The 27,587-nt window shown below is 42.2% G+C and overlaps 1 protein-coding gene across 5 annotated transcripts; it reads left to right on the plus strand.

The window, feature by feature from the left end:
* Nucleotides 1-27,242, plus strand: snrnp70 (small nuclear ribonucleoprotein 70 (U1)). Of its 5 annotated transcripts, none has more exons than XM_061846983.1 (10): nt 19,804-19,864; nt 20,729-20,882; nt 20,963-21,025; nt 21,949-22,003; nt 22,092-22,156; nt 22,251-22,313; nt 22,535-22,616; nt 25,772-25,873; nt 25,950-26,049; nt 26,143-27,242. In XM_061846983.1, exons 2-10 carry the CDS (start codon nt 20,736-20,738, stop codon nt 26,864-26,866), a joined length of 1,401 nt encoding a protein of 466 aa, XP_061702967.1. In that variant the 5' UTR covers nt 19,804-19,864; nt 20,729-20,735; the 3' UTR covers nt 26,867-27,242. The 5 variants fall into 5 exon arrangements, 4 of the variants coding, with proteins under 4 accessions (XP_061702964.1, XP_061702963.1, XP_061702967.1 ...); XM_061846982.1 differs by lacking the exon at nt 19,804-19,864 and adding an exon at nt 20,250-20,414; XR_009798891.1 differs by lacking the exons at nt 20,963-21,025; nt 21,949-22,003; nt 22,092-22,156; ... (3 more) ...; nt 25,950-26,049; nt 26,143-27,242 and adding exons at nt 1-175; nt 2,321-5,838; nt 6,189-6,271; ... (1 more) ...; nt 8,127-8,255; nt 18,178-18,330 and having other exon boundaries at nt 20,729-20,800.
* The last annotated feature ends 345 nt before the right edge of the window (nt 27,243-27,587 follow it).

The following is a 27,587-nucleotide window of genomic DNA, read 5'->3' on the forward strand; positions in this document are numbered from 1 at the left end:
TGAAAGAGAGAGGAAAATGGCGGAGATTGATGGAGCTGGGCTGATGTTAAGATCTTAAAGCTACATAAAAGCACACTTTGCTGAATTTGACCATCGAATCGCATGTGATAAAAACACATATCGGCATGTGCAGTGCACCAGTTGAGACCTGAAAGAGGACGTAGCAGGACATAAGGTAACGCGCGGACAACCCATAAGTGCCACCTTTTGCTAGCTAGCCTCTCAGCTAAAATAGCTTCGCTAGATGAATACCTGGTTGTGAGCCAAGTTCATGATGGAAGGCTTTAAAAAAGTGCCGTGTCCTTGTTCGTGATATGAAGTGATTGTAGTAACGCTCAGCATTCATGACTGTTTTCTAAGTATCATTTGCGGTTATCGTAACGAGTATTGCAAACATTGATTAAGGAAACTCATCTCGGTCGTTTTAGATGAAAACAAAGCCCTTTGATTTATGAAAATAAAGCCTTTTGATTTATGGCGTCTACCCAGAGACGAAAACACTTTGAAATATCCGACATCCGGAACATGCTTTTGGAGAACAACACAAATAATGAGAATAGATCAAATAAAAACGTTTGAATACCGTGCCTTAATTCTTTGGAACGATCAATTAGGGTTCTTCCAAAATATGTTGTCTGTAATATCTGCATAGATGACAAAGGACAAACCTAACAACAGTGTGTGTGTGACTGGGGAACGTATGGCTTGTTAAGGACACAGCTATACATCATTCACGTTACAGTGAAGAAAACAAGTATTTGAACACCCTGCTATATTCCAGTTCTCCCACTTAGAAATCATGGAGGGGTCTGAAATTTTCATCGAAGGTGCATGTCCACTGTGAGAGAGATGTCTAAAAAGAAAAATCAAAAAAATCACAATGTGTGATTTTTTTTTTTTTTTTTTTGGACGATTTGTGTGATGCAGGTGCAAATAAGTATTTGAACACCTGTCTATCAACTACAATTCTGACACTCTCAAAGACCTGTTAGAGCGCCTTTAAAAGTCCATCTCCACTCCATGTATTATCCTGAATGTATGAGGTAAATTATGCTTCAGTAACAATGTCATTATTAAAGTGGCACTAAGCAGGCCCAAAAATGGCAAATTTCACACACCGTAGAGATGAGTAATGTTAACAAGCCTCCCAAAATTGAAAGTCTAAGTCTAAAAAAATCAGGTTTCAAAATTTGAATCATAAGAGCTAGCTCTGTTATTGGTGACAAAATGTCACAGCTGAACATGGCACGTCCTAGCAGAAGGAGGAAGCCCAGGTAGTTAAGACAGTCAGCACTGCCACATTCACTGGCATCAAGTTACTCATAAAGGCATGTTGTCGCTGGAAACTTAAAAAAAAAAAAAAAAAAAAAGATCCATCGTGAGTTGTGTACTCCGTAGCCATGTTGGTAATCAGCAAGTCATACGCGTGTCTTCAAAAAAAAACATGTAATCTTTGGTAAAAGTAAACAAATGGAGTTTATGGAAGCTAAGCACAGCTAACACAACTAAGTAAATGAAATAACTTCGCTTTCTACGTAGTATGGGAGTAAACTTGCGCTAGAATGTATATGCCCCCTACATAGTATGGGAGTGAACTTGCGCTAGAATGTATTTGCCCCAACTATGTGATGTCAATTCAAATGGTGAAAAAGATGCCTAAGCTATATCTCAACAGTTCAACAGTATATTTTGAATGTATTTAGAAACAAAACACTACCCGCTTGGAGCCCCCTTAAGTTTATGCACTGTCTATTTATTTGCACTGATAATGTGTATATCAAATGAGAATTAGGAATAACACCTTTAAAATAAACCAGTAGTTACAAAGATAAATATTACTGGAGACCTATGTACTCTCAAATAATTGTCGCAGGGGTTTAAACCAATGTTTTGAGGATTTTTTTTTTTTTTTCAAGTGGCCTGACTACCTTTGTATTATGAAACAGCCTAGAAATATGGAATCTGAATCTAACGATGAGCTTCTTGAAACGCATTGAGGCAAGTGGGAATGCACTATTTGGCTGTAACCAGCAAAGTGCTTTGACTAAAACAAGTTAACAATCTGTTTGTGAGATACATCAAAGAAGACCTCTATAGTAACTCCACCAGGTAACTTTTTTTTGCCCACTAAATACATCTATTTATATAGTCATTATAATTGTCATTGCACAATCGAGAACCATAATCAAGTTAATGCCCGTCCCTGTTCCTAATATGAATTCTCATCTTCACTGGAGCATCATGTCCTACATTTTCATTAAATGTCAAGTTATTTGTGCAATCCTGAATCAAGACTGTAATGTTTTCTCCTCTCTGACAGGTTGGCTCGTGGGTGCCAATTATTTAGTGTCCTTACCTTTAGCTACCAACTTTTAGTTCCATCTGACTAACCTTTTTACAACCAACTGTCCTGTGTTATGGACCTGACATCAGCAACAGGCCTCAAAAGGAGGCTTGCTCCCGTCTCCTCACCCACTACTCAAAGAGAGTTTGCCAGAAGCCCCCCTCATCGCTCGCCTTCCTTGTCTCGGTCATCTCCGTCATCTGATCAGTCTTCACCCAGTTCTACCTCGTCTTCTCCCTGCGTCAACTCTTCGGTTTTCCAAAACCATATCAAAGGTCAGAATCGTGGGTCAGAAATGGTTAGGGTGTCCTCCACATCTGTCTCCCTTGCAATGTCATCCTTCTCCACATCCAAAACCACCTTCTCAGATTCCTTCCCTCGCACTTTATTACATTCAGCTGTTGATTATAAAGAAGAAGGTAGAAAAAAGGAGATGTATGACCCTTTCCATCCTACTGAGGGGGAAAAGGATGGAAAGATTGAGGAAGATGAAGGAGAGAAGTATGACCCATTTGAGCCCACTGGTTCTCCAGCATCAGATGATGACGATGACAACTGCAAAATAACAGAAGACCTAACAAATACACCGAGAGAAACTGTTGAGGAGAAAGAAGAGGTATGTCCGGACTCCAGTGACATTTTCAGTGACCCGCCGAGCCCTCCATTGGCTACCCAGCTCTCTCATAGAAGGAGAGTTGACTACAGCACGAACAAAGCTCGAGTTAAAAGAGAGAGGGCTGACTCTGACCATTCTGAGATTGAAGAGGGAGAGATTGTCGTCGCCATTGAGAGAGATGTTGGCAGCAAGAGAACAGCAGGAGAAAGTCTCTGCTTGAACTCTCCCAAGATCACCTTCTTTGATCCAAAACCAGAACGTATCCTCCGTGTGCTGGATGGGGATGGATTTGTGTCTGTATGCGCAGACAGCAACTGGGAGATAAACAGGGAGCCAGAGGATGAGCCGGTGGTAGGCGTGGAGGATCTGAGAAGGAAACTGGTCAGCAAGAGGAAGGAAAGATATCTTGCCTTTCCCGGTTCATCCCCTCTCGCTTCTCAGCCATCACCTCCCCCCTCTCCACCCATTAAGTCGATACCTTCATCCCCTCTCCCACATGTTGCTGAGAAAGGAAGCACAAATCGGAAGTCCTTCAAAGTTTCCAAGGATCAGAACAGACAGAGAAGTAAGGATAGGAAGGCGAAGGAGAAGGATGAGAAACGAAAGAAAAGAAAGAAAGACAAAGACGCAGGTCGGGAAAGGAGCAGAGAAAAGAAGCTAGGGGAAAAGACTGAAAAGGAGGTTAGAAGTAGGAGAACCAGCAGAAGTAGTAGTCAGAAGAGGAAAAAAACTCATCACAGCAGCCCAGAGGCATCATTTTCACGCAACTCCTCTAGACGAGAGGGCCACAGTAGACACGCCATCTCTAGCACCTCTGTGGAATGCCATCGAGAGAGAGATAGAGAGAGAGAGAGAGACCGGGACAGAGGAAGAGACAGAGACCGAAAAATGGAGCGAGACAGGCATAGAGAGAATGAGCAAAGATGCACCATTAACCAGAGAAGAGATGAAAGAGATTCTCGCTCAAGAAAAGAGGAGAGGAAAAGGAAAGGAACATTTCATTCAAGCAGTAGAGAACGGGACATTTCAAAGAGGCCAAGAAGAAGCAGGGAGAGAAGAGAGACTGAACGATCCCGAGAGCATGAAAGGGAACGTCGTCGGGATGGGCGCCCTGTTGTCCCGCCATCGATTCAGGACCTGAATGGTTCTGACCTCTTCGCCATCAAGCGAACCATCACAGTCACCACCACCACAACTACAACCACTGTACCTGGGTCTCCTATACTCACCCAAGCATCTCCATGTCGGATTGTAGAGGACCTAGACATGCCCCACAAGAGGAAAAAAAAGAGAAGCTGGCACTCGGGTGGAGAAAAGATAGACCGGGGAAGTCGTCACAGCCGATCACAGTCACTGTCGCCTCCCCGGTATCACAGCTATGAGTCAGATCGCTATTCCGATAAACTAGAAATAGACGTTTTGTCTTTAGATGGTGAGGCTTTGGACTCAGACTACCCATCCTTGGAAGATACACCACCACCAACACTGCTCCTGGACCCACCTGTCCCCAGTCCTAAAGCTAAAACAACCCCAAAGACGGAACGACATCACCCAAAAAAGAAAGCTCGCACGTCAAAGAAATTAACCCAGTCATCATCCTCCTCCTCCTCTTCAAATAAAACCAAAACTAAATGTCTATCCTCTCTGTCAGTCACTTCTGCTTCTGCCCATGTCTCACCTGGCCTTCCTTTAGCCAAGCGAGCTAGGAAGGTGGGGAAAGAAAAAATGTGGGACAATGACTGCAAAAAAGATTTGGGTCGTTCCAGCAGATCAAAAAAAGAGAGCAGCAGTCGCAAAGGCAAACTTCAGTCCAAAGTGTCAGTTATGGTACGTGAGGGTGTGAGCAGTACCACTGGGACATCAGTCGGCTCTGGTAAATTGGGTATGGACCTCCTTGGTCCTGGAGGGACTGGAGGAAGTTCCGGAGGGTCTGTGGTAGGTGGCTCAATTGCTGTAGTCTTCTGTAGAGATAATGAGAGCAGGTCACCATTCCTAAAACCTTGCACTGAACCTCTGTCAGTGGGAGTCCGCAATAAAGATCTGGCGAGTATGGGCAAGCGAAACAGTCTAGCACCACAGCCACCCTCTTTAACCAGTCCTGTGGGTATGAAATTGAAGAAAACAAAGCCTGGCTCTATCACATCCACTTCTTCCTCTACCTCCTCCTCTTCATCAACATTAGCAACCAAGCGCCGCCGTCGCTTGGCCAAGAAAGTCAGAGAAAAGGGTGTCCTATCAAGCATGGCCACTGAGGATGGGGGCCAATCAAAAGCCACTTCTGAAAGCTGGAGTGGAGCCTCTCAAGAAGTTCTTCCTGCAACTGGAGATGGAATGAAGCCCAGCAGTCCCCACTCTGGCCAAGCTGGCCCTGCTCCTTGTTCGTCATCCTCCTCTTCTTCCTCATCCTCCTTCACAAGTGTGCTCCCGCCCTCCTCCACACCACCCCGTACCCCCCCACCATCTGTGGCTCCCCTACGAGACACCAGAGAGTCTTCACCAGACTCTCAGACAGTGGACAGCAGCTGCAAGACTCCAGAGGCTTCTTTCCTAGCTGACGACTGCCCAACTCAGACCAGCCCCACACTCCCGGCATCCAGTCCACCCAGCCCATCTGTGACCCAGGGATCCACCCTCACAACCATGCAGCCCTCTTCAGACAACGGACCCAAATCTGTGGCCTCACCTCCTTCCTCTTCATCATCAGTAGGCGGTGGTCTCGGTTCCCTTTCTCTGCCTTTGTCCTCGTCAGACCCCTCTTCCTCGTCAGTGTCCTCATCATCTGCCAGTAAGCCGCCTCCACTCCCTCCTCCGGCAGCTCCTGTCCTCCCATGGAGTCTCCAGACAGGGGTGGACTGCACAACTGGAGGGGTTCTTGCATGTGAGTTTACAGCATCAATTAACAGAAGTTTGCCATGTTTTTGGAAACATTCCCACCTCATTAATTGAGTCATTCAACAAAGCACAACACATTTTGGTCGCTCAAATATGTTTGTATAAAATCCCAAACCCTGTGAAAGAGTACAAAAATTGTGGGTTTTTTCTTTTCACACTTGTCCTTTATAAAACTTTCACCTTAGACTTCCTAAGCGAGCCAGTAGTATCATTTTGCATTCTAATATGGGAAGATTTTCTTGTAATACCTTGTGGGGATGGAATTTAGATAATGGCTCTGTAGTAAACTTTCTTAGAACTTGAAACCATAATTCCTCTTTTCATGCATACTCTTAGTAACTGCTCTACTCTTCAAAATGGAGGAGGCAAATATTGCCAGCAGAGCAAAAGCACAAGAGTTCATCCAAGCGACCAGCCAGGTAAGAGGAAAACAGCAATTTAAGATTATGCTCCAGGCCTGTAGATGGAATAATTCCATGTTCAAAAAGAAATGAGAGCGTTGAAGTATGTGTAGTCTAGACATGATGTCCAGAGATTTCTTAGAGCAAATCAGTCACCCATTACCACAAAATCAGTTTTTCTTGTCGACGCCATGGCAAAACGTATGTTCAGTAATATAGACAAATATTGTCAGAAGTCACCAGGGTAGTTGAATATGTTGTGTTGTCCCTTTTTTTTTTTTTAGTTCATCGATAAACCTATTTGTTCTTCATTAATTCTGTCAATTTGTTAACCTAATACTGTACACAGTTGTAAGGCTATTTTCAATCACAGTGTGAATTTCACTTTCCAAACCGTGTTAATCGCTTGCTGACCTGCTGTCTCAAATACAGATCCTCTCGCAAGCAAACCAGAGCCAGTCTCAGGCTCCATCAGCTCCCTCCCTGGCCTCCTCCCAGCTCCCTCCTCCCCCTCCCACTCTCCCCCCGCCACCTGGACTGAGCCCAGCACAGTTTATCCTCCAAAGCTCCCTGCCGTTAGTTAGTTGCACCAAAACGCCGCCCTCTCACCTGCACCCCTCTGTCGGTGGTGGATGCGCACAGACCCCCCCGCCTGTCATTCCTGTTGGGCTGCCAGGATTTGCAGGGAGCTCTGGGGACGCTTTTTGGGATGGTGAAAGTAAAGACCCTGATAAGGTAAAGTTAAAGTTCGTCATCCTGTCTCAAATGTTGATCCTGTTTATGGAAGACACTCAACAATTTGGACTATTTATTACATTTCCACCATAACCATTTATAGTACAAAATGTAAAGTACATTTTATGGAAAATGACTCCATTACTGACTTTATGTTGTGTGTCCTGTACTCAAAAGACCACTGTAATTTCTAGAACCTGTATAGTCTTAAACATGAAACTGGAAAATAAAAACTTGCGATCTTAGTCAAACAGATGCATAATAAACACAAAGACCACCAAATCTGACCCTGCTTCCCTTAAAATACATCATTACATTGCGTGTAAGTAGGACAAAGCTTCTCACGCCGTGTTTAAAAAAAAATACTGAAGTCAGAAATGTTTGCCACTTAATTTTCAGTGTTTCAGTTCTTCAGTTTTGTAATAAAGGAAAATATCTTAGCCATATTTTATGGCTAAGATATTATATATATATATATATATATATATATATATATATATATATATATAATATTATATTTTTGAGGCCCTGTAGCTCAGTGGTTAGAGCACTGGTTTGATAAACCAGGGGTTGTGGGTTCGTATCCCACTGGGGCCTCCACTCCCTGAGAAGGGTTGCGTCAGGAAGGGCATCCGGCGTAAAAATTGTGCCAAAACATATGTGCGTTCATCTGAGATGACACGCTGTGGCGACCCCGAAAGGGACAAGCCGAAAGAAACTTTTATCTTAGCCATATTTTAGCATAGTAAGCATTGAGAACCTTTTCCGTGTTTGTAATTTTGTGTGCAAATTAAAGACAAATCTCAAAAAATGTAAAAAGTACATTTTGTTAGTTTGTCTTTCTTTGTAAAGAAAGCTCACCAATTGCCACTTCAGATCGCTTGCTTTCTTATGTGCATCAGCAAAAAATACATCAAATTCAAAAACTCCCAAGATTACCTCCTTTGGGTTGTTTGGTCTGACTCACAAGGGAACTTGCATTTGTTTTGATATCCTACCCATCCCTGTTAGTTGTATTTGTAAAAAATGTTTTTGGAAAAAAAAAAAAATATATATATATATATATTTATATTTATATTAAATACCTTTGTTTGTTTATTTATCTATTTAAATTATTAATGGCTTTTGTTGATGGCAGTACCTGAAAAAGCTCCACACACAGGAGCGGGCAGTGGAAGAGGTGAAGCTTGCTATCAAACCTTACTATCAGCGCAAAGACATCAACAAGGATGAATACAAAGATATCCTCAGAAAAGCTGTTCACAAGGTCAGCCGCACAGCAACACACTTCTCGGCACACAGTATTACAGGTTATTGATGGCAAGCCATACAAATGCGGTCTAGGTATACATGTTTTTAAACAATACTTAATATTTGTGCTTTCTAATGTATGAAATAGTGGAGCTTGGCATCATTGCCGGTAAAATGTACGAGCGATGAACAGTGAACCACTATGCCACTTACCGTATGTTCACGTGAATTGGAGCAAATCTGTGTAGTACAATTTTTTTCTTGTTTTTTTATTCAGATATTTTTTCATTTACAGGATTTTTTTCATTTACAGTGCGTTTTTTTGTTGATCGTTTTTTTTTTTAATTTATAGTACTTTTTTTCCATTTAGTGATTTTTTTTTTTTTTTCCATTTAATATATATGTTTTAAGACTGTTAAACCCCTAACCACACACTTTATAACTTTTCTCACACAGGCATTAACATCTCTCTCTCTCTCTCTCTCTCTCTCTCTCTCTCTCTCTCTCTCTCTCTCTCTCTCTCTCTCTCTCTCTCTCTCTCTCTCTCTCTCTCCTCTCTCTCTCTCTGTCTCTCTCTCTGTTCTCAAAGACTTTCGAGAATGAAACCAAAGATCAAAACCTGTTTGAGTTCATATTTATTTGAGAAATAAATATCTAAATGTCACTCCATCCATTTTCCTCCAGGATAAGGGCTTTCCAAAAAAAAGAAAAATATTAGTTTTTAGAAATAAATTTTATTTTAATGATCACTCTATTAGGTTGGACACAAAATAAATAATTTAGCGACTGGCCATTCCTTACCCCCCTTTCACGGCTCTGCTGTAGAATCTTTTTTCGCCGAAGCACCTTGTTGCAGGTGTGTGCTTGTGATTGGGGAAACCAACTATGGGTCTTGGTTCTTCTTTTCCTTTCAGGTTGTCCCGTTAGGGGTCGCCACAGCGTGTCATCTTTTGCCATCTTAGCCTTCTCCTGCATCCTCCTCTCTAACACCCAGTGTACTCATGCCCCCCCTTACAACATCCATCAACCTTTTCTTTGGTCTTCCTCTCGCTCTTTTGCCTGGCAGCTCCATTCTCAGCACCCTTCTAACAATATACTCTTTCATCTCTGAACATATCCAAACCATCGAAGTCTGCTCTCTCTAACCTTGTCTCCAAAATATCCAACTTTGGCTGTCCCTCTAATGAGCTCATTTCTAATCCTATCCAACCTGCTCACTCCGAGCAAGAACCTCAACATCTTCATTTTTGCTTACTCCAGTTCTGCTTCCTGTTATTTCTTTCATGCCTCCGTCTGTAATCCGTACATCATGGGTGGCCTCACCACTGTTTTATAAACTTTGCCGTTCATCCTAGGAGAGACTCTTCTGTCACATAACACACCAGACACCTTTCGCCAGCTGTTCCAACCTGCTTGGACCAGTTTCTTCACTTCTTTACCACACTCACCATTGCTCTGGATTGTTGACCCTAAATATTTGAAGTCGCCCACCCTCGCTATCTCTTCTCCCTGGAGCTTCACTTCTCCTCCTCCGCCTCTCACATTCATGCACATATATTCTGTTTTACTTCGGCTAATCTTCATTTCTCTCCTTTCCAGTGCGTGCCTCCATCTTTCCAATTGTTCCTCCGCCTGCTCTCTGCGTTTCAATGCAGAGCACAATATCATTTGCGAACATCATTGTCCAAGAGGATTCCAGTCTAACCTCATCTGTCACCCTATCTAACTACGGGTCTTTTTTGATGCTCTTTTTTTTCTTTTTTTCTTCTGGGCAAGAATATTCTCATAAACAACTTTGATTATGTTTGGGAACTGAAGCCGCGACAAAACACCGCTGGGGTGGCTGACAGGTCCCGCTACTTAAGGCGGACGATCGCAGTGCCCGACACTCTGCAGCTTTTATCAACACGTTCAATTGCTCCATTTATTACAATACTAAGTGCGAAACGCTATAGGCCTACATTCTGGAATACGAACACACGTGCATCATATCCTGTATGCTCCCACATTTGTGTTGGCATTTTTGGCCAAATTGTTCCATAATTGCAAAGTGATGTGAAACGGGGAAATGTCACACCGTTTTTTTGTTTCCAACTGAAGAGATTGGGTGAGTTTTTTTTTTTTTTTTTTTAAATGGATTTTGTTTCGTTTATCTTTTAGGACAATGCATCTTTGTTCCGACTTCATAGAAATTTGACTTATTACCTTACTGGTGTGAGCAGGATAGCTGCGTTCATCAGGGTTCAATTCAAAATGTTCCTACATCATCGTGGTGGCATTAGGCTTTGGAACTAATTACATTGTCACTCAATTGTGTGTGTCTGTGCAACTACTGGCTCATTTAGTTTCGTGCACGTGAGGGCTCATATTACTTATGCACGCACGTTCGTGTGCACATACACACACTTTTACGTCACAGAAGTCCCCCCCCAATGACTGAGCATGAGAATGCACCTTTTCATGGGGCGTGATCGCCTGCCCTAAGTACCGGGACAAAGAAATTTCAGCATGACAAAAGAGAGTCACGGTTCCCCATTCTAGGAGTTGAAGCTTTCTGTCCGACAAAAAAAATATTTTTAAAAAATCGCCGCGGTATTTTCATTCTCATGTCGAGTTCTGTAGTGTCTTAACAGTGAGGAAGTCCTTTTATTTGTGTACAACAGCTCTTGGGAGCAGAGCAGACATTTCACCTACAAGTAGAATTCGTAATGCAAAAAAATATATATATTTTTCAGAATGTCATTAAGTTGAATGAAAAGTAGGACAAAGTGAAAAAAGGGAATCAATAACCTTATTTGATGTTGTCAAATGAAAATACTGCCAGAGAAAGAAACTCTCCTCTTTCTTTCCGGGTCCATTGCACCCATAAACCGACAGATTTGTCCCAAGTTTCACATCCTGATAAACAAATTTTGCCACTTTCGCAGGACAATCCATACCAGACCAGGTATGTCGGTCATGTGACTTTTTTTCTTAGTGGTACATGACACAGGGTTCCGCTCAATGAGCTCCATGCATGTGCCGATGCACCGAACCCCTCACTTGACACTCAAGGAGAAAAAGATCAATACAGGTTGGCCAGACATAAGGATAGAGATGGGAAGGGTGTGGAGGATGTGAGGGACATTAAAGATGGAAATGTGTTGTATGCGTGTGTGCATGCGTGCAACATTGTGCCTCACTTCCAGCTGTATTTGTAACATTGACAGCACCGTTTTCTGATCCATGAGTGACCTCACCTTCCTTTTTTTTTTTTTTTCTTCCCCCCGATGCACATGAACACGAACATGAATTTAACAGGGGTTAAATTTCAGCTAGCCAGCAGCATGGTAGCAACCTAGGATTTTTGTTAATATTAATAAAAACAATGATTGGTGACACTGCGTTTAATATGTGATATTCACTCTGTTGGGGTCAGTATTTGATTCAAGCATTATTGCATAGTGTGAGCACAGAGTTGATGATCAACACGTTTCACCATGTGCAATGTGGCTTGGTTTCATTTTATAAGACAGCAGAAATTCTACAGTGTTGTTCACTTATAATATGCAACTTAACTGGCCTACAGTGAAGAAAATAAGTATTTGAACACCCTGCTATATTGCAAGTTCACCCACTTATAACTCATGGAGGGGTCTGAAATTGTCATCGTAGGTGCATGTCCACTGTGAGAGAGAGATAATCTATAAAGAAAAATCCAGAAATCAAAATATATGATTTTTTTTTAATGATTTATTTGTGTCATACAGCTGCAAATAAGTATTTGAACACCCGAGAAAACCAGTGTTATTTGGTACAGTAGCCTTTCTTTGCAATTCCAGAGGTCAAATGTTAGCTGCTGTAGTTCTCTGGGTTTGCACACACTGCAGGAGGGATTTAGGGATTTTGGCCCACTCCTCCACACAGATCTTCTCTAGATCAGACATGTTTCTAGGCTCTCGCTGAGAAACACTGAGTTTTAGCTCCCTATTGGGTTTAAGTCTTAAAATGCAGCCCTATGGGGGCACAAACCAGTGCAATCTGTAGGCCGGTCCCAAGCCCGGATAAATGCAGAGGGTTGCGTCAGGAAGGGCATCCGGCGTAAAAACTGTGCCAAACAAATATGAGCGTTCATCTAAAGAATCCCATACCGGATCGGTCGTGGCCCGGGTTAACAACGCCCGCCCCCGGCACTGCTAACCTGCAGGGCGTCGGTGGAAATTCAGCTACTGTGGGTCGAAGACAAAGAAGAGGAGGAAACCGGATCCAGCGTCAGAAGAAAAAGAGGAATGCACAGAGCCTACAACTGAGTGTAGGGACTTTGAATGTTGGGACTATGACAGGAAAAGCACAGGAGTTGGTTGACATGATGATTAGGAGAAAGGTTGATATTCTGTGCATCCAAGAGAGCAGGTGGAAAGGTAGTAAGGCTAGAAGTTTGGGAGCAGGGTTTAAATTATTCTACCACGGAGTAGATGGGAAGAGAAATGGAGTAGGGGTTATTTTAAAGGAAGAGCTGGCTAAGAATGTCTTGGAGGTGAAAAGAGTATCAGATCGAGTGATGAGACTAAAATTTGAAATTGAGGGCGTTATGTATAATGTGGTTAGCGGCTATGCACCACAGGTAGGATGTGACCTAAATTCTGGAAGGAACTAGATGAAGTAGTTCTGAGCATCCCAGACAGCGAGAGAGTTGTGATTGGTGCAGATTGTAATGGACATATTGGTAAAGGAAACAGGGGCGATGAAGAAGTGATGGGTAAGTACGGCATCCATGAAAGGAACTTTGAAGGGCAGATGGTGGTGGACTTTGCAAAAAGGATGGAGATGGCTGTAGTGAACACTTATTTCCAGAAGAGGGAGGAACATATAGTGACCTACAAGAGCGGAGGTAGAACCACGCAGGTAGATTATATTTTGTGCAGACGATGTAATCTGAAGGAGGTTACTGACTGTAAAGTAGTGGTAGGGGAGGGTAGCTCGACAGCATAGGATGGTAGTATGTAGGATGATTCTGGTGGTGGGTAGGAAGATTAAGAAGACAAAGGTAGAGCAGAGAACCATGTGGTGGAAGCTGAGAAAGGAAGAATGTTGTGCGGCCTTCCGGAAAGAGGTGAGACAGGCTCTCGATGGACAACCGAAGCTCCCGGAAGACTGGACGACGACAGCCAAGGTGATCAGAGAGACAGGCAGGAGAGTACTTGGTGTGTCATCTGGTAGGAAAGGGGAGAAGGAGACTTGGTGGTGGAACCCCAAAATACAGGGAGTCATACAAGGAAAGAGATTAGCGAAGAAGAAGTGGGATACTGAGAGGACTGAGGAGAGGCGAAAGGAGTACATCGAGATGCGACGTAGGGCAAAGGTAGAGGTGGCAAAGGCTAACCAAGAGGCATATGAAGACATGTACACCAGGTTGGACACGAAAGAAGGAGAAAAGGATCTCTACAGGTTGGCCAGACAGAGGGATAGAGATGGGAAGGATGTGCAGCAGGTAAGGGTGATTAAGGATAGAGATGGAAATGTGTTGACTGGTGCCGGTAGTGTACTAAATAATGGAAAGAATACTTTGAGAAGTTGATGAATGAAGAAAATGAGAGAGAAGGAAGAGTTGAAGAGGCAAGAGTGAAGGACCAGGAAGTGGAAATGATTACTAAGGGGGAAGTCAGAAGGCACTACAAAGGATGAAAAATGGAAAGGCAGTTGGTCCTGATGACATACCGGTAGAGGTATGGAAGCAATTTGGAGAGATGGCTGTGGAGTTTTTGACCAACTTATTCAACAGAATACTAGCGGGCGAAAAAATGCCTGAAGAATGGAGGAAAAGTGTTCTAGTTCCCATTTTTAAGAACAAAGGGGATGTTCAGAGCTGTGGGAACTATAGAGGAATAAAGTTGATGAGCCACACAATGAAGTTATGGGAAAGAGTAGTGGAGGCTAGACTCAGGACAGAAGTAAGTATCTGCGAGCAACAGTATGGTTTCATGCCTAGAAAGAGTACCACAGATGCATTATTTGCCTTGAGGATGCTCGTGGAAAAGTACAGAGAAGGTCAGAAGGAGCTACATTGTGTCTTTGTGGATCTAGAGAAAGCCTATGACAGAGTACCAAGAGAGGAACTGTGGTAACTGCATGCGTAAGTCTGGTGTGGCAGAGAAGTATGTTAAAATAGTACAGGACATGTATGATGGTAGCAGAACAATGGTGAGGTGTGCCTTAGGTGTGACAGAGGAATTTAAGGTGGAGGTGGGACTCCATCAGGGATCAGCTCTGAGCCCCTTCCTATTGCAGTGGAATGGATAGGCTGACAGATGAGGTTAGACTGGAATCCCCTTGGACCATATGTGTCGCAGATGATATTGTCATATGCAGTGAAAGCAGGAGCATGCAGAGGAACAATTGGAAAGATGGAGACATGCACTGGAAAGGAGAGGAATGAAGATTAGCCGAAGTAAAACAGAATATATGTGCGTGAATGAGAAAAGTAGAGGGCGAAGAGTGAGGCTACAGGGAGAAGAGATAGCAAGGGTGGACGACTTCAAATACTTGGTCAACAATACAGAGCAATGGAGAGTGTGGTCAGGAAGTGAAGAAACGGGTCCAAGCAGGTTGGAACAGCTGGCGAAAGGTGTCTGGTGTGTTATGTGACAGAAGAGTGTCTGCTAGGATGAAGGGCAAAGTTTACAAAACAGTGGTGTACGGATTAGAGACGGTAGCACTGAAGAAACAACAGGAAGCTGAACTGGAGGTGGCAGAAATGAAGATGTTGAGGTTCTCGCTCGGAGTGACCAGGTTTAGGATAGGATTAGAAATGAGCTCATTCGAGGGACGGCCAAAGCTGGATGTTTTGGAGACAAGATTCGAGAGAGCAGACTTCGATGGTTTGGACATGTTCAGAGGCGAGAGAGTGAGTATATTGGTAGAAGGATGCTGAGGATGGCCCTCCCAGGCAAAAGAGCGAGAGGAAGACCAAAGAGAAGGTTTATGGATGTGGTGAGGGAAGACATGAGGGCAGTTGGGGTTAGAGAGGAAGATGCAGGAGATAGGCTAAGATGGCAAAAGATGACACGCTGTGGCGACCCCTAACGGGACAAGCCGAAAGGAAAAGAAGAATTGGGTTTAAGTCTGGAGATTAGCTAGGCCACGCCAGAATCTTGATATGGTTCTTATGGAGCCACTCCTTGGTTTTCCTGGCTGTCTGCTTCGGGTCATTGTCACGTTGAAAGACCTAGCCAATGCTTCAATGCTCTGACTGAGGGAAAGAAGTTGTTCCCCAAAGTCTCACAATATGTGATCACGGTCATCCTCTCCTTAATACAGTGCAGTTGTTCTGTCAGAAAAAAACACCCTCAAAGCATGATGCTAGCACCCCCATGCTTCACAGTAGGGATGGTGTTCTTGGGATGGAACTCGTTTGTCTTCCTCCAAAGATGGTTTGTGGAATTATGACCAAAGAGTTCCATTTTGGTCTCATCTGACCCCAAAGTTTTTCCCATAACTCCCCTGTATCATCCAAATGCTCATTGGCAAACTTAAGACTGGCCTTGACATGTTCTGGTTTAATCAGGGGAACCTTCCGTGGCATGCATGATTTCAAACCATGACGTCTTTGTGTATTACCAGCAGTCACCTTCGTCCTAGCTCTTTTCAGGTCATTGACCAAATCCTGTCGTGTAGTCCTGGGCTGATTCCTCACCTTTCTAAGGATCGTTGAGACCCCACGAGGTGATATCTTGCCTGGGGCTCCACTCCGATTGAGATTGACAGTCATGTTTAGCTTCTTCCATTTTCTAATGATTCCTCCAACAGTGGACCTTTTCTCACCAAGCTGCTTGGCAATTTCTCTGTAGCCCTTTCCAGCTGTGTGGAGTTGTACAATTTTGTCTCTGTCTTTGAACAGCTCTTTGGTCTCGGTCATGTTACTAGTTTGAGTCTTACTGATTGTATGGGGTGAACAGGTGTCTTTAGGCTAAGGATCTCTGGAGTGGAGGTGAACTTTTAAAGGCGGACTAACAGGTCTTTGAGGATCAGACTTGACCCCTCCGTACAGGGCACTTAACCACGCCTCCTGAAGTTACGTCACCCCATGTGTGCTAACCTCAGACAAACAATTGGGAAAAATGGCGGCGCAGGAAGAAAAGACGAGAGCGAAATTGTCCAATTTACCAGCTGATTTCTCCCTCGCATTCTTAGCAAATAGTGAAATATCGTTGAAGAGCAGACAGCAGGGCTTCAAGTATTTCAACGAGGGGTATTTCAATGGTATTTCCATGCATATCGACGGAGAAACCATCGATATTAGCGCGAGATCTTTCCGGAGTCAGAGGAAGACCGAGAAGCTATAATATATAAGCGATAATATATAATATAATATAACCCAAAGACGAATTCGTCATTGACAGTTTCCTATTTTCGTGTTAACTATCACACTTGTGTGCAGAACCTGTATGTGTATCTGTATAGCAGTTTGTGAACCGCCGTATGAAGGAAAAGAAGAAGGCGAGGCTTGATTTACGAGTTCTCTCATTTTCCTTCTGTAACGGCACGCGCTCCCCTCAATAATTATTCTTGAATTAGTGCCGAAACTACGTAAGTCCCGACAGAGTACGACAATCACTACTTTAGTGTCCTCAAACATCCTTCCTTCAGTCTTGGTGTCTCGTGGGACGTCGAAGGCTTTTAGGACTCACTAGTCCAGTTTAACTTAGCTCACTAGCCGCCAACAAAGAGACACGTTTGTGCAGTCAGGTCCTCGCAAAGTATTGCTCAACACAGAACAAGTGTGTCAATCATTCACACGTAGCTATGTTATGCAAGCGAAGAACTGCTAATTCATTTATATGAGACATGTATTTAAAATCAAATATACGGCATACCTTCGTGCAAACCTAGTCCGGTTTATCTTACCTCGCTAGCCGGCAACAAAGAGACACGTTTGTGCGGTCAGATCATCGCAAAATATCGCTCAACACAGATCAAGTGTGTCAAATCATTCACACGTAGCTATGTTATGCAAGCGAAGAACTGCTAATTCATTTATATGAGACATGTATTTAAAATCAAATATAGGGCATACCTTCGTGCAAACATAGTCCGGTTTATCTTAGCTCGCTAGCTGGCAACAAAGAGACATGTTTGTGCAGTCAGATCATCGCAAAATATCGTTCAACACAGATCAAGTGTGTCAATCATTCACACATAGATATGTTATCCAAGCAAAGAACTGCTAATTCATTTATATGAGAAATGTATTGAAAATCAAATATAGGGCTTACCTTCGTGCAAACATATCTGTTCCGGTTGATTTTAGATGGATTCAGTTGATCATACCGTCTTCCACAAAATTTGATCCATCGAAGACATTTTTCGTACTCTGTCTTCGGTTTTGGAAAGGGTACGAATTGAACTCCACCAACTAGCCTATCAGGATACCTGTCGTCACTATTTCAAAGTCCATGACTACACCTCTTAACCATATCTATTGTTAAGGAACCCAAATACGTGATAAAATGCTAACAAAAGCTATACTGGACCATGCGACTTTGTCAGAGGTAATGACGGACGCCAACATTTATGCAGATCTCTGGCCTCTGATTGGTCAGCGACACGGATGACGCAATTTCTACAGAGGGGTCAATTCTAGCAGATATACAAGTGTTCAAATACTTATTTGAAGCTGTATCACACAAGTAAATTGTTAAAAATTCATACATTGTGATTTCTGGATATTTCTTATCTCTCTCACAGTGGACATGCACCTAGCGGAAAAATTTCAGACCCCTCCATGATTTCTAAGTGGGAGAACTTGGAATATCGCAGTGTGTTCAAATACATATTTTCTTCACTGTAAAAGACAGTTTTAGAATACAAACATTCTTACAGTAAACCTCGTGTACAAATTTAAGAGCAAATCAATGTCCTTGGATTGAATCAGGGCATTGTTGTTTCTGTCATTATTTCAGATCTGTCACAGTCGTACTGGCGAAATCAACCCAGTCAAGGTCAGCAACCTTGTGAAGCTTTATGTCCAGCGCTACAAGTACTTCCGAAAACATGGACGGAAAATGGATGAAGAAGATAGGGATGACAGGGAACAGGGCGGGACTTTTTAAAATGTGATCCTACTCTCTGCCTTTGATTCTTGTGGACATCCACAATTATTTTTTGTGTATCGCCTACTGTTTTATGCATCATGTGTGATTTCACTGTAAATATGTCCAACATTAAAATAGGTCTTTAGGTCATGTAAAGAAGTCTATGGATCCCATGTATCCCAATAAAATCTCAAAAACCTTGAAAATTCAATTAATGCTACACATGGATTGTCCAAAGAGGATTACATTTTTTTAAAATCTGTCCCATATGAAGGATATGATACACTACTAAGTACTCATCAACATATGGTGTGCGGTACATATCAGAAATATACTTCTACCATATTTCCTTTATAGCCCCCTGTCTTTTTACAAATACTGTAGTATCCAAGCTTCAATTAAATTATTTATGATGAGTCAAAATACAGTTGGGATGAGTTACTGAGGTTGACAGTGGCAAAATTTTTCATGTATGACCCTATCTATAATTCATAAGTGATGCTAGATTACTCTATTCTGTATGGAAGTAAATATTTGCCCCCAGGATTTGAATTTAAAATGCCACTGAAAATGTTCTGCTGTAAAATTCACATTATTTCAAATTGATCACATTTCCAATAGCTGTATTTCAGTTTAACTTTTCAGTGTTAATAAATTCGCCATATAAAAAAATTCAACCTTCAAAATTCAAACGCAACATTTCTCCTGAGATTCAACTGGCTACAACTCACTGTCTTAAATTCAACAGCTTATGTGGCTGCACTGCAATGTTGTGTATTTGATATATATATATATATATATATATATATATATTATATATATATATATATATATATATATATATATTTTTTTTTTTTTTTTTTTTTTTTTTTTGCAAACTTTAATGCTGTCAAGAATAGGGCAGACAGATGCTAAAAAAATGAACCCATTGGAGACATCCAAGTAAGATAAAAAATATATTTTTTATTGCAGCATGCAGGTCAAAGTCCCGTGAGAAAATTGTCCTTGCAATAAAACCATTCAGTTTGACTTAATGTAATATATAAAGCCAATGCTTGTATAATGCTAAAATGTATTTTTTTTTTTTTTTTTGGTATGTTTCTTACCTGGCAGAGGCAAAATTACTTAAGTAAGTGTATGTATACTATATTTGGGGTTAAAAAAAAAGATGGAAGCAAAAATACTGTCTTCTTATGTACTTGTATATAGTGACAAAACTAATTCTTGTTTAGCTTTCTTTACATTGTCAACTGAGTAACCAAAATTGCATAATTAGTAAATGTTAAAATTATACCTTTCAAAATTTTGTTATTTTCCCCATATTTCATGGAAGTAATTTAAGCGCCAGGAGCTTGAGATTTTGAACCTGGCGGCACAAGACAATGCATTTGCCAAGAAACCTTGTTGGACTCATCAAACCATTCTCTGTAAATCATGGATGGGGAGTTCCTGCTCATCTGAATTTTCTGCATATTTGTCATCATGTTTCTCCAGGTTGCTGCTCTCCTTTTTTCCACCTTACACTGTCCCAAAAATGAAAACAGATTCTGAAAAGGTAATGAAATCGTACATATATATATAAATAAAAATATTTTTTGTACTCCTTACTTAGCATTGACCAACGCTTACCTTGACCGGCAATATGGCGAGGTAGACAAAAGTGACTTTTTAAGATGTAGGTGCACGAGCTATACGTATATGTACAGTCTCGCTCGCTCACTCTTTGCATATCTATTTCATTTATGTATTACTAGAAATCCCGCGTTTAAAAAAAAAAAAAAAAACAAGATTGATCTTGTTACGTGAATGTAGTCTTTTGCTGGCAAACTCACTTTTCGGCCATGTGAAACCAACCTCACGCGCACTGAACGCTCCTCTCTACGACGGCTCCGCTGGTTTTACGGCATCCCGCCATTTTGATTTTACCGAAGTTCTTTAGATCCATATTGTACAAGTTGTCGCACTGCGTTTCCGTTAGTTCGGTGAGGTTTTCTTGGGTGCGTACACGGAGCCCACATCAGCTGACCCCACAAGGCCTGTATGTAACTAACGGGTCCATTTAAATTCGATGGTGTAATTTGTCTTTGGACGTTGGATGACTAAAGGTACGGTTTCATTTGAGTTTTGCTAGCTTAATGGCTAACTAACAATTCGAGTGCTGGGGGAACAAATGTGAAGAGCTACATTAACTGCTAAATACGTATATCGTGTTATAATGTCTATTTATGTAAAAATGTTTGGTAAGGATACGGAAGCGACTTTAATCGGGCATATTCTTGGAAGTGAGCCGTGGGAGACATGCTAATTAGTACTGGAAGCTAGCAGCCATGTTTGCCTTTGTGTTCACCACATTGACCTGAAATTTACTAGGTGTTGTTTTTCCCAACCATTTTGATGAATTTATTATTTGTCTGTTTAGGTGAAAAATGACGCAGTTTTTACCCCCGAACCTTTTGGCTCTCTTTGCCCCCCGGGACCCAATCCCCTTTCTGCCTCAACTGGAGAAGTTGCCGCACGAGAAGCACCATAACCAACCTTACTGTGGCATCGCCCCGTTTATCAGGCACTTTGAGGTTTAAAGCGAATCACTTATGACAGTATAAATCATCTTGAATTTGGTTTGGAAGTAAATGACATCTTGTTTCTTGAAAAGGATCCTAGAGATGCCCCTCCACCCACAAGAGCAGAGACCCGTGAAGAAAGGTTAGAGAGAAAGGTGAGTTTAAGACTTTTACCTCACTAATATAGAAAGTAATGCATTGTGATGTTTGTTTGTTCAAAAGCAGGAGTACAGAGCTTTTTTTTTTTTTTTTAAATGAAAAAAAAACCCACAATACTGTTTGGGCCAATGACAATGCTGATTAATGCTATAATCTCCTGTTAACAGCTTTCTGTAGTGTTAACCCATTTGTTCTTAGTTTGCCAACTAGCAGCATTCCTGAACTTGTTGGCACAGAGTGGGATCAAAAATGACACTTTTTTAAGCTAGTAAATGGATCGAGTGGTGTCCCTTTCCTCCCATTCGTAAAAAGCTAACTGTTAGACGTTTGTCAGAAAATTATCATGCAATAATAATTACTGTGTAAGCTTCAACCAAAACAATATTTTCAACCTGTGAGTTCCCCAACAAGGAGCCTTATGTAAATACACAAAGTTCAGCACCATCTTAACAACACATGAACGAAAAACAGCATTATGGAATTTAGAACTATTAACTCTTCTAAAGAAGAATTTTTATCCCCACGACTGGCTGTTCTTCAAAACAAAAGGGGGCTGAGGTTGCAATAGCCGCATCCCTTAAGTGCAACACACCTACTTATACAGCGTTTCTTTAAATTCAAAGGAACAATTTACAACTAAATTAGAAAAGTTTTGTATGCAATGCGTCAGGAATAATTATTTTTCAGAAGTGAAAGTTTTCGACTTAATGCTCTGTGTCAAAGTCTGAATTAGTGAACAAAAGTAACCAAATGATTGATTAATGATCAAGTAAACATTGATATAAAGATGGTCAGTTTATTATAGATTGCTCGAGTTCTGGTTCTGTGAATGAAGGATCTGCTCAGGCCAGATCTCGTCGACTGGGATACGGGGCTGCAAGCCACGCCAACCATTTAATGCAAATTGTTTCATTTGCAGAGACGAGAGAAAATTGAAAGGAGACAATCGGTGGTGGAGACGGAACTGAAACTCTGTAAGTTTCTTCGGCGATAAAGTGCAAGTTATTTGAATTGATTATTGTCCTTGGGCTTGAACAAATCTTCCTTTTTGCATTATTTTAGGGGACCCTCATAACGACCCAAATGCACAAGGGGATGCCTTCAAGACGTTGTTTGTTGCAAGAGTGGTGAGTATATTAAAGCCTCTACATCAACACCTTGCTTTACACCACTAGACTGCTTCATCTCCCCATACATAAAACAATATTTTCTTTGCTCTAGAACTACGATACCACAGAATCCAAGCTTCGCCGTGAGTTTGAAGTGTATGGGCCCATTAAGCGGGTAAGTTTACTTTCTGTTGTTCATGTCTCTCTACATGCTCCGATGTCTGGGTGGCAAGAAGCACAATTTCAGATTCAGGCTGGGTAAAGATGGCATTTCTTTGCCATGACACATCAAAATTGGTTTTGAAAATGTTCAGAAGTGGGTTTGGAATACATGGGGTATAGCATTTAGTCCATTTTTCATCATCTCATAACTAATGACATGCCTGTCGCTTGCAGATCTACATCGTTTACAACAAAAGGACAGGGAAGCCACGTGGATATGCCTTCATTGAGTACGAGCATGAGCGTGACATGCACTGTGAGTACAAATATAGTACTAGGGACACAAAAACATTTATCACATATTCATCAAGGTACATTGAGGGTGGTTCTTCCACTGCCGTCAACCTGTCGTGCATTTTCTGTGGGTTGGTATCTTAAAAAGCTTGGGTGAGGTCAGTCCCATTTGAATTGCAAATTTGGATTAAAAAAAGTCAGCAGAAGAAGAGTCAGAAGTTCCTGTACATTATATTCCACATTTTGCATGATGAAAACAGTCTCGTGGTTGTGTGATGTTTGTGTCTGTTTGTGTTGCGTGTCATCAGTTGACTGATGGTTTGGTTGAGGAGGGGACTGCTTCATTCAGTGGGACATCATGGGAAAAGTGGGTGGACCACGAGTTAGAGGTGTCTCATCTGTGAACTTGAACCTCTTTGCCTGTCAAAGGGCACGTTGTCTTTTAACTGTTAGGTGATGTAGCTCTGTGGAAAGGCAACTCTGCTGGTTGGACTGAAATGGTAAGCATAAGGTTAGAATAGTCACTCATTGAATGGTATGTCTACTGGAAATGTTTTTTTTTTTTTTTTTTTTTTGTGGAACCCCAACTTTAGAGTGGGTAGTTTTTTTTTTTTTTTTGTGGTCTTCAACCCTGGTCATGGTGAGATAATTGAATCAAAATTTCACCATATTGCCAATTTGAATAGCAATTTTGTTTGTCACATTAGATAAAACAACAATGTCTCATTAGACAAGTGGTTGTTGTCATCTTACACAGGGACATCATTTAAGGGTGGTGGTGGCATCAACTGTTCAAGACCAGAGTTGCTGATCACAGCAATGTAGTGGAGCAAGGGATACATTGAGTGGGGAGGCGGGGTGAAACATCATATTAATTGTGTGTTATTCTCATTGCCACTGCAGCCGCCAATCTGTGATGGCTAATGGCCAAAGCTGGCTGGCAGATGATGATGGTTATGATACATCTACACCCTACTACCACAGCTCAGTATATGGTTGGTATAATGGGTTTGTATGATGGGTAAGATTTCTTTCCACCCTCCATCTCCTATATAGGGAAGAGGAGTTACGTTCAATGGGAAAAGCGGCATTTATACTGGAGAGCCCCAGGAGGTTTCCAAAAAGTTTTGCTTACGACTTTGACCATTGAACGCACCCCCGAACACTAGCATATTTGATGGTCCCCAAAGGCACTGCCCTTTTAGTTAAAGCCACCTTTGGTTGCTGCTCCGAGCTGCTTCCTATCTGTAGATGAAGTATATGCGGAGACATACGGGTAGAAAACAAAAAAAAAAAAAAACTGTTTCTTTTCCGTTTTCAACTGTGGCACGACTGTCAGAGGTTTGAGGCAAACCAGTGACAACTTGGAAGATTCCAGTCTTTAGACAGGGTGTCATCGAAAGCTAAGAACAATTTGTAGTGAGGGTAAATGTTATCCCCATTTTTACCCGTATTAGCTGGTTGCTTGTTTAGTCATGAAATATTGTATTCACTCAAGTTACAAAGGTTGTCCTGGGAGGATCTTTACCATTAGTGAACTCCATATCATCACCGAAAGAGCTAAACTTTAGTCAATATTTATGTTAAATGTATCATAAGATGGTAGTTACGGCACTGTTAACAATCTCACATTCTAGTAAGTGAACTTAATCGAACTAGTGAAATTCAGGCTAAGATGGCTTTAACAGAAAAGGCACATGTTATTGGTAATTCTGATAAAGGGACCATTTATACAATTTATTTACTACATATCCAAAGTAGTTAAATTTAGCCATATAATATTCGTTATTACAGTAATGAATTAAAGAAGCATATCAGGCCCAACAGTTTTTCCCCCCCTCTACCCCTGTTGGAGTAAGGTTCAGACAATGGGTGAATAATTTCAGATTGATTGAAATTCTCTTACAGAGTCATGGTTAGTGTTAGGAGCATGGCATTACTGGCCTTCATGAATTGGGTGGAGTTGCAACTCCTGCCTTTCAGGCTGCTTTTTTTTTTTTTTTTTTTTTTTTTTCCATTTGGTCAGTTTTTGGAATACCGGTGGGGGTTTGGTAAGCCCCTGTCAGTGGATGACACTTATTTGGCATCTCCTTTGAATAGAGGAAATGGTGGGGTTCTGGTAAGGCCCCTTGATTGATGTGTTGCGACGCAGTGAATTCTGGTGTTGAGGGGTGGTGGTAAGGCCCTCTGACCGAGCTTTTGAGACAGTTCTAAGGTCTGTGAGAGTCTGTCTTGTCTAAATGGCCAAACTGGGGGGTTTTGGTAAGTCCTTGTTCTTCAACCTCAAGATGGTAGCGTCGTCGTTCCTCGCCACATCAGACCAGTGTAGGAGACAGGAAGAGGCATCCAAATGTCAGTTCTTCACTTGTGCAAGATGGATCAACAAAACTTTTGTGATGTCAATGCGGTGAGGTGTGAGACACACTGTGAATGAGTGTGTTGGTTTCTTTATTGTGCTGCTCTTGCATAGGAGGAATGGTAAGCAGCTAAAAGGTCATGTCAGATAGAATCTTCTAAAAGTCTCAAGACTTAAATAATTTCAAAGTGTTCTTGACAAAACTACATTTGGAAACATCCACTATTCTGTTAGAACTTTGTTTACCTAACAGGCGCAACGTGCGTGTGAACTAATTTAATGTTGAGCATTTACACAAGTTTGCATCAGTGGCGTGATTTGTTCTTGTTAAGATGTGGTAAGTACTATGAAATACAACCACAATGGCAACTTTCTTAGCAAGCTTGGCAAGTCAAATAAATGCAACAACACAACAAGGGTTGAACTTAGTGCAATAACACACTGATTCCGTAAAGTCTTGATACAAAACTTGCCACTGCACTGAGCTGTCTTTTAAATGGACCCTCATATACAGAACTTAATTTAATAGATGTCATGACATCAGTGCTGGTCACGGTGAAATAACTTCAAAAGTGCGTGTTACAAAATAAAAGAACACTGAGCATTCATCGGGTGGGTGTTACAAAATAAAAGAACATTGAGCATTCATCGGGTGGAAGGAAGTCTACTCCCATTATCCTTGGGCTTTTATCCAGAGAGCAGCCCTCTCGGCTTCACCTGCTCCTGGTCAGTATGGTAAAGCACCGTTTGTTTCCTTGGCTACAATGCTGCATCATACATGCATCATATGACCCGTGCTTCTTCCCACTCCTCTTCTCCAGCTGCCTACAAGCACGCAGATGGCAAGAAGATTGATGGCAGGAGAGTTCTGGTGGATGTTGAACGGGGGCGCACTGTCAAAGGATGGCACCCTCGCAGACTAGGTCCAGTAGGAAATTTTACTGAGAAAATGTAATTTCTTGCCACATTGTCTTAAACATCTACATTTGCTTTACTCAGGTGGAGGTTTGGGAGGGACCAGAAGAGGTGGTGCAGATGTCAACATCAAGCACTCAGGCAGAGATGATGCATCTCGCTACGACGATCGCCCCCTGGGCGGGTGAGATTTTCATTTTATTTTTTTAATCCAAATACAGTGTTAGGAATAAGATCTGTGTGTAACTAACTATTCTTTGTCTTGATTACTTTATAGCGACCGTGATCGTGGAGAGCGTAGTCGTGACAAGGAGAGAGAGCGTAGGAGGTCCCGGTCCCGTGAACGCCGCCGCCGCACACGTTCTCGTGAGCGCGAAAGGGAAAGAGACAGGCAGCTGCCACCAGGGGAGGACGTTGCCGCTAGTGGTCGGCGTCGAGATAGAGAGCGTGATCGTGGGGCAACGGTTGGAGCAGATGGCAGGAGTAGAGAGAGGAGTAGGGATCGTGACAGGAAGAGGAGGAGCCGAAGTCGGGATCGCAAGCGTGAGCGTGAGAGGGCCAAGGGGCCTGAAGGAGACGAGGTCGCCCAGGGAGAAGGGGTCCCCGGTGGCCCCGAGGGTGCCGAGCGTGTACCAGAAGAAGCTGACGGAGAACCAGGTGAGGGTGGAGAGGAGCGCAGGGACAGAGAAAAGGATAGGGACCGCAGACGCAGCCATAGGGACAGAGACAGACGTCGGGGAGACAGGGACCGGGACCGAGACAGGGATCACAAGAGGGAGCGGGGAGAACGAGACAGGGGTGAACGCAGGGAGGAACGCCACGGCTCCTTGCGAGAAGACATGGGCCCTCAAGATGAAATGGCCAACGAGGAGGGAGAAGAAGCCCCCAACATGGAGGAGTATAGTCAGGATGGAATGACGGACCAGCAGTCTGTCCCCGATGAATATGCTTCTGGGGAGAATGGCTACAAGATGGAGACAACAACTGGAGATGAGTACTAACTTAGACTCACTCCTCACTAATGTCCTCATAAAAATATTTCCGAATCTACTGTCCTACGACCCTAAATGAATGCTTCGTTCTGCCTTCCTCTCAACAAGAAATGGTTTGTTCCACGTGACGGCGCCCACAATGTGGATTTGCCCATCTTATTTGTGCTGCTCGATCTAGTTTTAAGCAATTCACACTCTTCCTTTGGTCTGGGTTTGAGGAAGGTACTCTGCAAAACGATAGCAGTCACATGATTTCCAGGTTTATTAAGCGTTTGATCCTAAGTCCAATTGGTTACGGATGCTTTCTTTAGAGATTGTGAAATTTAAACGTGATTGTGACAATTAGTTGTTTAAAGCTGAATTAAATTTTTTTTATATGTGGATATCTTAATTGTTCCTTGTCTTGTTTTCATTATTTGCTCCAAAAAATCCATTGTCTTGCTTCGTACGAATGTTTAAAATGAATGAAACCACTCAGAACATGGTCCATAAATATGCACAATACTAGTACAAAATGCATGTTTTTGTGAACATTTGTAATGTAACTTTTGCCTATCCAGGTAAACCAATTGAGAACTGATTGTCATTTGCAATGTAGACAAAAACAAAGCTCAAAACTACAGTATGGTCATATTGGCTATGCATATACTGTAATGAATAAAAGGTTCATTGCAGGCTATGAGCACTTATAGCAAGCGTGAGGGGCAGAGATAATTTTTGCCCCTTTTGG

This window comes from Syngnathoides biaculeatus, chromosome 16 (genome assembly GCF_019802595.1).
Source record: "Syngnathoides biaculeatus isolate LvHL_M chromosome 16, ASM1980259v1, whole genome shotgun sequence".
In the NCBI taxonomy this organism is placed as follows: Eukaryota; Metazoa; Chordata; class Actinopteri; order Syngnathiformes; family Syngnathidae; genus Syngnathoides; species Syngnathoides biaculeatus.